The 11,896-nt window shown below is 56.2% G+C and overlaps 1 protein-coding gene across 1 annotated transcript in view; it reads right to left on the bottom strand.

Moving 5' to 3' along the window:
• Positions 1-3,746: 3,746 nt before the first annotated feature.
• The window catches only part of LOC112120581 (arf-GAP with GTPase, ANK repeat and PH domain-containing protein 3), a 79,601-nt gene continuing 71,451 nt past the window's right edge, over positions 3,747-11,896 (bottom strand). Inside the window, exons 10-11 of the mRNA XM_026657726.2 lie at positions 10,888-10,992; positions 3,747-4,506 (exon numbers count right to left, since the gene is read on the bottom strand). Of these exons, the coding sequence (XP_026513511.1) occupies positions 4,282-4,506; positions 10,888-10,992 (330 nt within the window). The 3' untranslated portion in view covers positions 3,747-4,281. The remainder of the gene's footprint in view (positions 4,507-10,887; positions 10,993-11,896) is intronic.

Here is an 11,896-nt window from a genome sequence, read left to right as displayed (position 1 = left end):
AGGCAGGAGCAGGGGACGGGGCAGGAGAGGAGCAGAGAAGGGCGGACATAGGCAGGAGCAGGGCACAGGGCAGGAGAGGAGCAGGGTGGGGGACAAGTGAAGCTGTGTGGGACCAGGGGTGTAGGAGCAGAAGGGGACAGAGAATTAACTGTTTATAAACACTACAGTTCTCTGCCCTACAGAACCTGGCATTTCACCTATTTTTTCTGTCTCTCAGCTTTCGTTTGGGGTCTGGTAAATAGAAGCCACGGGCCAAGTGTGAGTCTTCTACTCTTATCAGTTACTCTGTTAGCTTGAGCAGCAGAGGACTGTGTCGTGGATCTAAAGGTCTGAACCCCACTGACCATCCACACAGGGTTAACACACTAACTTATGCACACTGGCTTCATACCTTTAGTTAATGGACCTGCACTCTCCTTAGTCCCCATGTAGACAGGGACTGGGTGCTAGCTATCGTGCTGAAAAGCCCTCCCCTGCTTCAGTAGCTTCCCTGCCACCTAGCCCTGAGCCTCCTCCCATTCCCAGCTCACCAGGCCCCACCCCATCGGAGTCCACCCTAAACACTTGTATTGTTTTGCTTGTTGTAGTCAAAGCTGGTTAAACTCGAGTTCCTCCCCTCCTCCCCCCGGGCACCCCTGCATGCACTATCCTGTCTTTCTGGGGTCCCGCCGGCACTGCCAGGTCTCTGGGTGAGGAACTGGCTCATTCTGGGTCTTGTCAGCACTGAACTAATACTGCCTTTCCCCAGCGAACTTGACATTAAAGAATGTGACGAGCTACCAGAGGCTGCACATCCTGGGAACGCCGGCAGCTCGAGCCGATTGGGCATTTTTTGACAAAATGGTTTTTCATTGAAAAGTAACAATTTATGAAAACCAAAAGTTTTTCTGGAAATGTATTGGTTCCAAAGAAACTTTTGTCAGGAAGGTTGTTTGGTCCAGGATGGACTTTGTGATCGAAACGAGAAAGAGAGAGAGACCCCAGACTAGCCAGTAGGATTGAGAATTGTTCTCTTCTCTGGCCCAATGAATATGTAATTACTTATACAAAATGGAAGAGCTCCAGCAGGAGGCTTTGAGAGGGAGAGACAGACACTGACTCTACAGCCCTGCAATCATTGTCAGGGATTGCTAAGTGCTGACGAGCCCCAGAATGAGCTAATTCCTCACCCGGAGGCCTGGCACTCACCTGGGAGATGGGAGACCCAGGTTCACGGCCCAAATCGTCCTGATTCAGAGACGGGAAATGTTCCAAAGCCAGGACTCGTCTCCCACATCGCCGGTGAGTGACCTCGCTGCTGGGCAGTCTGAGGTGCATCTCTATCCCCTGTTTTTGAAAGGTCTCTGGTTCATTCCGATGCAGAATCACCAGGACTTTCAAAACCTCACCGTTTTTTTGCAACACGGAATTCTTGTCTCCAGCCAGTCCTACTCACCTGCCATTACGCCCCCTTCCGGCCAGGCAGCTGACTCTCCTCCCAGGGTGCGGCTCTGCCCATCCTCAGAGCAGGGCTGCCTCCCCACCCCCCTCCTTCCTCCACCTGCAGGCAGGCGCCTTTAAAGCGGTCGTGTTACCAGACATGAAGGGGGGGCCTCAACTCCCCTCACGTGTGGCCCGACAGTTCCGCGAGCTGAGCTCCGCAGGGCAGTGGACTCCCTCTCTCGAGACGCCGCACGGGCAGTGGGAGCCCCTGCAGAGCCCAGCCCCAGCGCTGAGCAGCACCACCAGGCTGGCTGGGCGGCTGCTCACGGCACTGTCATTTCGGAGACTGAGATGATTGAAGGTTCCCTTGGCTGGCGGTGAAGGGAAACGAGGCGACAAGGACACACCTGGAGCAGATTTGAGAGGTAGCTGTGGACGGTGGAGAGCTCAGAACTTGCTCAAATTCCCTGTGGTCTGACGGCTCCCAGGCTCCTCTAGAGGCCATGGTCTGGGGTATGTCTGAGCAAAACAGGTCAGCTAGTTTTCAGTTTCAAACCAAAAGTGAAAAAAAAAGAAACCCCTTTTCTAACCTGCTCCAATCCCAGGGGTAGGGATTTGCTTGCTAGGCCAGTTTGCCCTGTAAAGTATCACTGTCTGTGATGAATGCACAGACTGGAAATGCAAACCGGGCGAGTTAACATGGGACAGCAACTCTCACTTTGGGAAATTCCTGACTCGATTGCTCACCCTTAATGCTTCATTATCACTGGTTATCTGCATTTAATTAGATACTAAAAACTGTTAATAGACCTTACCCTTGGCCTCAGCAATGGGTTTGTCCCTGGTTGGATTCTCTGCTCTCTGTATCATTTCATACAAAACCCCTCAAACAAAACGATCTCAAAAGAACATTAGGGTTGCAAAGTCGAGCACTCAGAGGATAGGAATGCACAGGCTGCCCTGTCAAGCTCCAGCTTTCGGGGCCTACGAGCATGCTCAGTGTGGAAGGAATGTTCAAGAGATTTTATCAGCAAGCTTCTAACAAGCTCTACTGAGCATGTGCAAATGCAGTTTGCAGGGGTTTATGCTGCCAAATCTGAACACATTTTCATGGGGATTACAAAAGACACCTCTCTAACCCCAGGACTATTCCCTGGCTAAATTTCAAGTTCCTGTTCTACGCCCTCAAGGTGCTGAAGCTCTTCAGCTGGAAGAAATTCTTCAGCGTTGGCAAAACTAATGGTGAATCATTTTTGCTTAAATGTTTAAAAATTCAGCCTCAGGCAGAAGCCCAACATGGAATATTTCAGCCCAAAGGGTTAAAGTTTGGCAATGTTATATGCAGCTGAAAATAGGGGCTTATAATGGAAAATGTTATTCCACCTTAACTAGAGGCATCTCTACCAGTTCTGACTATAAATTGTCCTCTTTGTAACCTTTTTGACGGTCTATGTTCAGGTTTTTCCCCCCAAAAGATACTGAGGTAAAGTCACCCATGAGTCAGTGTCCTGCAGTTTCGAAGGATTTATTGTTCTCTCCCCATTCCATCTGAGGAGTGGAGGTGGCCTGGAGCAGACGTGTCTGACATTTCTCCGTTACCCTTAGCCCTTCCCAATGGTTTCTCCCACAACCCCTTCCTGCCACTCTGCCCCCAGCGCCCAGGCTCCCCCACCCCCAGCCTGATGGGCAAGACCACCACCATGTCCTCCTTCACCTGTCATAACATCCCCGAGAAACCAGCCCATGAAGCTGGCTGGGCGCAGGAGCCGCGGGGGGTATTACTGGATATAAAAGCTGTCCCTATTGTCCCTTGGGGCCGTCCCCAGAGTACCTGAGTACCCCGATGTAGAGTGGGAGGGAGATTTTCTGCTTCTCTTCTTAGCTCTTGGTCAGGGACTGTGTCTCCTGTTAATGCGAATGGCACGTGGGCAGTGCTCAGCCCATCAGGCCCCAGCAAAGCCCTAGGTCAGAATCTCCTCTCAGCGACACCCAAGTTCTCGAGGCTCCGTCTCCCAGGCTCCTGGCAAGTCTGGACAGAGGGTTCAGCATGTCGGAGTCAATCAGCCCTAATCTGTTTGAGAACTTCCCTCCAGTTCTGATTGAGAGTACCTGCTGGAGTCATGAAGTTCAGCGAGACCAGTGGCTCTCCATTTTTTTACTGGTGACCCTTTTCACACAGCAAGCCTCTGAGTGCGACCCCCCCCTTATAAATTAAAAACACTTGTGTATATATTTAACCCATTATAAATGCTGGAGGCAAAGCGGGATTTGGGGTGGAGATTGACAGCTCGCAACCCCCATGTAATAACCTTGCGACCCCCTGAGGGGTCCCGACCCCCAGTTTGAGAACCCCTGAGCTAGACCCTAGGAAACTTCTCATTCCTCTCACCCCGAACGTCTCTTAAAGGGACACCAATGAATGAAAATCCACTTGTCTGAAAATCTGGGACTTGCTCTTGCCCCGTAACTCTCCAATCACTGCCACTGAGACGGACTATGGAAAAGCTTTCACACACTTTACAGTCTCTTTCCTTTATGCATCTGCCAGCACTTTGTGCAGCCGGATAGTCCCCTGTCTGCCTGGCAGATCAGCCAGTCACCGGGGCTCCCATGGCAACAGAGGGGAAACGTTTTCTAAAACAGGAAAATGTAACTGTGAAGCCACACAAATGTCAGGGGCCTGAGAGGCAAGTGTTTCAGCCCCGTCCCATCTCCAGGAGGGAAGCCAGATGGCCCTGCCCAAACAGGGCGCTCATCTCGGCCCCGTGCAGACACAGGGTCGCTGTGTAAAAGACACTGGTGAAAAGAGTGGGAGGAGCAGGAGACACCGGAACCACTCGTGCATTGTCTACTTGCGACTTAGCTAAGAGCCATGTAGCCGCTCAGCCTGGGCGAGACCCTCCTCCTCTCCTTACCTGGGCCTCCTGGGAACTGCATGCTGCTCCGCTCCTTGGCAAGCCCGTTGGTTTTGGGGCTGGCGCTGGGGGCTGTCGCCGTCGTCGCCCTGGGGAGCCGCTTGCCCGGCACCTTCACTGTTGTTCTCAGCAGATCTATTTCCTTGCCATGGACGTTCTGCATGTAATCCTACAGCAGAGAGACAGCAGGTTCAGGCTCAGTGCAAGCCTCTCTACCTCCCTCCACTCACACGCTCTGCCAGGTGGTCATTGCCCCAGACAGCCGCAAGGCGGCCAGCAAGCGACATGGAGGTGTTTCAGAGCTCCGGATTCACTTCCCCATTACAGCTCAAACACCCCCAGGCTCCTCTTGTGCTTCCCTGCACTACCAGTGCAGCTGGCCTCGAGGTGAGAGGTTCCTGTCCCGTTCCCAGGGCCAGCCATTGCCTGACATGAATAATGCCATCCCTGAGCCAGCCAGCCCCCTCCCAACCTGGGGCCGGATTAGAACTCAGTGCCCACAGCCCAGGCCCCTTCGTCAGAGCACAGGTAGCGATGCTGAGCTGCGGGAACACGGGCAGTCCCATTCCTTCCTTCCTGTAGCCTGTGGAACACAGAGCCGGAAAATCTCTCCCAGATCCCAGCTCCTGTGATCCGAACAGAGGGAGTTCCCTGTGGTACATTCGCCAGCACGACTTTCTGGGCTTCCACCTCTTCTCTTGGGAAACCATGACAGCAACTGGCACATCTCACCCACAGACTGCAAGTACGAGCCACCTGGAGAGACACACTTCGCTCTTTCAGCCTCTCCCCATAACTCAGTCCCCCAAGCAAGTCCCTCCAATCTGGGACTGACGTACCCAGAAATACGTGCACAAGTCCACGTGTGACCCCCTCACAGAAAGGGGCCGTCCCTCGGGCTGAGAGCAAGGTCCCAGGAGCGTGGGGGGGAGGGGGGAGAAGGCTACAGGGAAGGGCTGTCCCCTCCCTGCTCTGGGACCCAAGGCAGCTCTGCACAGCATCCCCTCCCTGGGGGCTTGCTCTGTACGTGGCAGATGAGGGACAGCAGCTGGCCAGGACGAAGCGGCAGCTGCAGTTCTCTGTTCGGCAGGAAAGCTTGGGTTTGCTCCAGTTCACAAGGAGGTCACCAAAAAGATTAAGTCAGAGTTGGTCCCTGTGTAAATCCTCTGCTTCTAAACTCAGGAAGGTAGAGCAACGAACAGGCCCAACCTAGGAGCCACGGCTCCTCTGACTGCCCCCTGGCTTAAAGCGGCGGGTGGAGGAGCGTTGTATGGGTCACACTTCCATAGCCTCCAGGTCATGATGTGCAAGGACTACCGCTGCTGGACTGGCTCAGCCAGCCTGCACTGACCTCCCTCGCTCTGACAGGGGCCTAGCTCCCAGCCCAGCAGAGAAGGGCCACCGCACACCCTTCCCAGGCACTGGACTCCTAGGGGGCCTTGACTCGACCCGAGCAGAGCGCCCAAGCCAACAGACACCCTTGGGTGTCCCAAGCATTCCCCAGCTGTACAGCCTCATTACCAGCTCCTCCAAGCAGCGCCGGGGCTGAGTGGGCGGCAGGAGAAGCCCCTGGGCAGGGAATCTCAGAGGGGCTGAAGGATTTTCCCTAGCTCAGCACAAACGCTGTGCTAGCCGGCTGCCTGCCGGAGAGAGCGGTCACCAGCACGCTGCTTTTATTACATGCTATAAAAGAGCAATTTCTTCCCCAAGCCTCCTCACTAATTACCCAGCCAGTTCTCTCATTTCATTTTATTACTGGAATTAACAACGAGTTCAAAGCGTGGAAAGCTATTAAGATGTGTGATTAAGCCACATTCAATTAGTTTCTACAAACAATTTAATTGATGTTGCAGATAGAATTAACAGAAGGTGATTGTGTGAATGGCTCCACTGGCTGCAAAATGGGAGATGCTTTCTCTCTGGCGCTGCTTCGCGCAGCCTGGCCGGGCCGAGCCGTGTGCTTTCCCCAGGAGCAGAGACACTTGCTCTCCAAGGCTTTGGGAAAGTGACTTGAAACTGCCTTGGCCTTTCCATGAAATTTGCTCTTTTCCTCGCATGGAACAAACTCAGACACCAAAGAAGGGAAAAGAGGCCAAGGGAATGTGGAAAGCTGCGCCAGAGACCTGCAGCCCTGGGACCCGGCCTGCAGAGCCCTCCTGTCTGCAGCATCAGCTGCTGCTCTCCGCTCCAGCTCAGGACACCCCATCTGCACAATGCCCAAAGCTGCTGAAAACTCAGAGTCAATGAACACAGATTCCAGGGAAAGCAACAGAGGAGACACCAGCTGTGGGCTGCAAGACAAGGCTCTGCTTGAGCTCCAGGGAGATAGCAGCAGGTCCAGGCTACCAAGGGTTACCTGACCAGTACAACCAAGGGGGTAAAGGACACTTAACTCTAGCGTTGAACAAGGTCTTATGGGGGCGTCATTGCAAGAACTACAAGTCTAATTCCTGGAGACAGTGAGGAGTCTAGGGAAAGGGGGGCTTTTCCCATTGCTGGGGCTGGAGGTGCCAAGAGCTGAACTTGCTGATCAAAGAATCCCAATGAAACCAAATCATAGAATATCAGGGTTGGAAGGGACCGCAGGAGGTATCTAGTCCACCCCCCTGCTCAACGCAGGACCAACCCCAACTAAATCAACACCAACTAAATAACTCAGGGGAGTCCAGAGAGAGGAAGCCCTGAAGGAAACACAAATGCAACTCAACTGGGGCAGTGCAGCTAATACACCTGGGGCAGCTGCCCTGACCGCAGGGGAGCTGGGGCCAGAGTGGGGTGGGAGACGGGGGAGAGGGGGGCGGCAGCAGTGGGACACGGCAGGAAAAAGTCCCTGGGATCACAGAGGCCTCTGCGCTGTAGGAAGACCCCACCTGGAGAACGATGATAGTTCTCAGCTGCCTCCTCTGCACACCTGGATTCTGCAGCTGAGCCTCACTCCAGCCAAGCTGGAGGGGCTGCGGGCGGGTACAGCGCATTTCCCGATGAAGCGAAGGGAGATGAGGGTTACATGCCCTGACCTTTCATAGAATCAGAGAATCTCAGGGTTGGAAGGGACCTCAGGAGGTCATCTAGTCCAACCCCCTGCTCAGAGCAGGACCAATTCCCAACTAAATCATCCCAGCCAGGGCTTTGTCAAGCCGGGCCTTAAAAACCTCCAAGGAAGGAGATTCCACCACCTCCCTAGGTAACGCATTCCAGTGCTTCACCACCCTCCTAGTGAAATAGTGTTTCCTAATATCCAACCTAGACCTCCCCCACTGCAACTTGAGACCATTGCTCCTTGTTCTGTCATCTGCCACCATTGAGAACAGCCGAATTCCATCCTCTTTGGAACCCCCTTTCAGGTAGTTGAAAGCAGCTATCAAATCCCCCCTCATTCTTCTCTTCTGGAGACTAAACAATCCCAGTTCCCTCAGCCTCTCCTCATAAGTCATGTGCCCCAGCCCCCTGATCAATTTTGTTGCCCTCTGCTGGACTCTCCCCAATTTGTCCACATCCTTCTTGTAGTGGGGGCCCAAAACTGGACCAATACTCCAGATGTGGCCTCACCAGTGTCAGAGGGGAATAATCACTTCCCTCGATCTGCTGGCAATGCTCCTATTAATGCAGCCCAATATGCTGTTAGCCTTCTTGACAACTGCTGACTCATATCCAGCTTCTGTATCTCATATCACTCATATCCACTGTAATCCCCAGGGTCCTTTTCTGCAGAACTGCTGCTTAGCCAGTCAGTCCCCAGCCTGTAGCGGTGCATGGGATTCTTCTGTCCTAAGTGTAGGACTCTGCACTTGTCCTTGTTGAACCTCATCAGATTTCTTTTGGCCCAATCCTCCAATTTGACTAGGTCACTCTGGCCAATGGCTCTGCAATCACCTCAGCCGATTCCCTCAGCACCCTCGGATGCATTAGATCTGGACCCATGGACTTGTGTATGTCCAGCTTTTCTAAATAGTCCTTAACCTGTTCTTTCACCACTGAGGGCTGCTCATCTCCTCCCCATACTGTGCTGCCCAGTGCAGCATTCTGGGAGCTGATCGTGTCTGTGAAGCATTGAGTACATTAGCTTTTTCCTCATCATCTGTCACTAAGTTGCCTCCCCCATTCAGTAAGGGGCCCACACTTTCCCTGACCTTTTTCTTGTTGCTAACACCTGTAGAAACCCTTCTTGTTACTCTTAATATCCCTTGCTAGCTGCACCTCCAATTGTGTTTTGGCCTTCCTGATTACACCCCTGCATGCTCGAGCAATATTTTTATACTCCTCCCTGGTCATCTGACCAAGTTTCCACTTCTTGTAAGGTTCCTTTCTGAGTTTAAGTTCACCAAAGATTTCACTGTTAAGCCAAGCTGGTCGCCTGCCATATTTGCTATTTTTTCTGCACATCGGGATGGTTTGTTCCTGTGCCCTCAATAAGGTTTCTTTAAAATACAGCCAGCCCTCCTGGACTCCTTCCACACTCATATTGGCCTCCCAGGGGATCCTGCCCATCAGTTCCCTGAGGGAATCAAAGTTACTTTTCTCAAGTCCAGGGTCTGTATTTTGCTGCTCTCCTTTCTTTGTGTGCCTGCTGGACCCATGCTGCTGCTGCGGCGATCCTTCCTTTGGAACATGGCCCTTGCTAGTCAGCCAGGCTGTTCTAGTGTCACATGCTCGCCTCAGGGCGCCCCTCGAGGACCCACGGGAACGCCCGCTGGCGCTCTCCTCGGAAGTGGCTACGTGTTCCCTGCACGGCAGTGGCTCCTGCTGCGCTCCAGAGGGCAATGCACAAGTGGTGAGGACAGCCTGTGACCCCCGCGCAGGGCTCCTTTCCCCTCCCTGTGTCGTGGGCTCCAGCAGGCCCCTGGCCCCAGAGCAGAGTTTCCGGAGCAGGCGTCAGGCTAGCCGCAAGGGGCACTCGGCCATTCAGGCCTGCTCACAGCCACCAACACTTGAGTCCGCCAGCCTTCCGGAAGCAACACAGCGTGGAGGTGCCCAGTGGGGCTCTTGGCCCCTGGGGAAGATGGTGTCTGGGTGGGGAGGAGACAGACGCCCTTTGCCCTGCAGGGAGTTAGTTGGGGGGGGACAGAGAGGGCTACCAGCATGTGCATGCCAGGCAGGCCTTATTACTCCTCATTTTACTTCCCTGCTCAGCGCGTCGGTGGAAAGGCACGTAGAGGCAATGCCTTCGGCATGTACTTCCCTGGGTGTCCAGCAGCACTGGGCGAAGGGCCCAGGGTGACGGCGCTGGGCAGTACCGTAATGTCACACAATGACGGCGAGGGACATCCCAAGGAGTTCCTCCACCCTCAGCAGTGGGAGCTGACCGAGGTAACAAAGGCCGGCTCTGACCCTAGTGTAAAGGTGGTGCACACGCATGCACACACGGGGCACACGCACGCATACACGGGGCACACGCACGCACACACGGGGCACATGCACGCATACACGGGGCACACGCACGCCCTCTCTCTAGCCAAGAGCAGCTCCCCCGCAGTCTCCAGGGTCCAAGGCTATGGAAGAGAGAATGCAGGAGGGAGTCGGAGGAGTGGAGACCGGGGCAGAGCACCCGGGGGTCGGAAGAGGAGTCGGATGGCACAGCAGAACTAGGAGGAGAACAGGTTTTACAGTCCCATGGCTTAAGGCAATGGGATGAGAGGTGGCGCTCCGAGGTGAGCTGCTGCAGGAGAGGGCACAGAGAGCCGGATGGGGGCACACGGGGTTCCAGGAGCTGAGGGATGAAGCTCTGGGCATTAGAACACTTGGGGTCCGAGGGATTCAGGGCTCTAAGCATGGAGCAGCTCACCCCTCGAGGCCCGGGGCACGACGGCACCCCTTTGGCTAGCTCAGGGCCCACTGCGCACTGGCTGCCCTGTGCCCCCCATGAAGTGATCCCTGTTGTCCAGAGGGCGCTGCGGTCTGCAGGGCCACAGGTGTGTTTGTGGCCACGGTTCACTGTCTTAGCAGCAAACTGTGCTCAAGAGGGAACGGGAGAGAAGCCATTAGCCCCGCAGCAGGGAGGCGACAGAGATGGATGGAAGAGGCAGCTGTGAGCCAGCCGCGAAGAGACTGTAGATGCATCGAGTGACAGCTCAGCTCGGCAGGCTCTGCACGGCACCTCCTCTCTGTTACCCAAAACCTAACAGCCAGGAACACGTTTCACACCCAGACGGGGCCATCGGCCCTGGCCACAAGGAGCTTTCACTTTCTCCCTCCTGCCAGGGGCCATGCCCGACTGGGGACTGGCCAGGGAAGCAGGAAAAGAAAGGGGCATGTTACTTAGCATGCTTGTCCCTGCTGACCCCTCCCCTCAGCCAGACGAGCTCTGGAGGGGAGCGAGAGGTGCTGTCCTGGCCAGCGGGGACCAGAGTGTCTGCCTGGGTTCCCATTACGGGGAGAGGCTGGAGTCCTGGGGCTACCCAGGATGCGGAGCCCCCCCCCCCCACTAGCCTGGTGCTTTGGGGGGGTCACGACACCCCCCGAAGGACCTGCTGGAGCAGCAAAGCAGAGACCACCTCTGTGCCTCCCCCCGGCCACCCCCCAGTTCTGCAGGGCCTGCCCGGGGGTCACTCACGTGCAGGCTGGGGTGGTAGGTGAGGACTCCGTTATCGCACAGCGTCACATACTTCTTCTTCCACTCCTTGTTGAGGGACTTGCCGCTGCGCTTCAGGAGAATGCCCTGCGGGAGAGGAGTCGAGAACCTCAGATCCTGCCCTGGCCTGGCGCTGCCCCCCCACCCCTACCGCCCCGGGACTGCCCCTCGTGGGACCCGTCCCTGGCAGCGCCCCACCCTGCCCCCCCACCCATACCGCCCCGGAACTGCCCCTCGTGGGACCCGTCCCTGGCAGCGCCCCACCCTGCCCCCCCACCCCCACCGCCCCGGGACTGCCCCTTGTGGGACTCGTCCCTGGCACCGCCCCACCCCTGCCGCCCTACCGCCCCAGGAGCGCCCCTTGTGGGACCTGTCCCTGGCACCACCCCACCCCTACTGCCCTGGGAGTGCCCCTCGTAGGACACCATCCCTGGCACCGCTCCCCACCCTGCCGCCCCGGGAGCACCCCCTGTGGGACCCCTCCCCGGGCCCCCCCCCCCCCCCCCCCCCCCGCCCCCACCCCTGCCGCCCTGGGACTGCCCCTCGTGGGACCCGTCCCTCAGTGAGGCAGGGGGATCTGGACTCCACAGAGCGAAGTCTGGAACGGGCTTTCCAAGTTTCCCTGGGCCATTTGTGAGAGAGGCACCCCCAACCCGCCACGAGAAGAGGGGTGTCCCCCCGATGCCCCTCCCCCAACCCACCACGAGAAGAGGGGTGTCCCCCCTGATGTCCCTCCTCTAGCCCCCGGAGCCACAGGCTGCAGGGTGGGGGTGAAGAACAGGGGACTGGTGTGGGACTCCTAGGCCTGCCCTCCTGCCCTTAGGGCCCAGCAATCGGCTGCTCTCACTGCCGCAGAGGTCTGGCTCTGTGGGCACGGTAGCAAGCGGGGACGGGGGGCACAAGCCAGCAGCAGCGACTGGCTCAGCCACTCCCCCCTGCCCGTCCCCACTGCCCTGTTAGAGGGGAGGGTGAGGGGCAGTGACTCTGGGGA

This window comes from Terrapene carolina, unplaced genomic scaffold (genome assembly GCF_002925995.2).
Source record: "Terrapene carolina triunguis isolate 2854851 unplaced genomic scaffold, T_m_triunguis-2.0 Scaffold278, whole genome shotgun sequence".
Taxonomy (NCBI): domain Eukaryota; kingdom Metazoa; phylum Chordata; order Testudines; family Emydidae; genus Terrapene; species Terrapene triunguis.
This window is presented reverse-complemented; position numbering and strand designations above follow the sequence as displayed.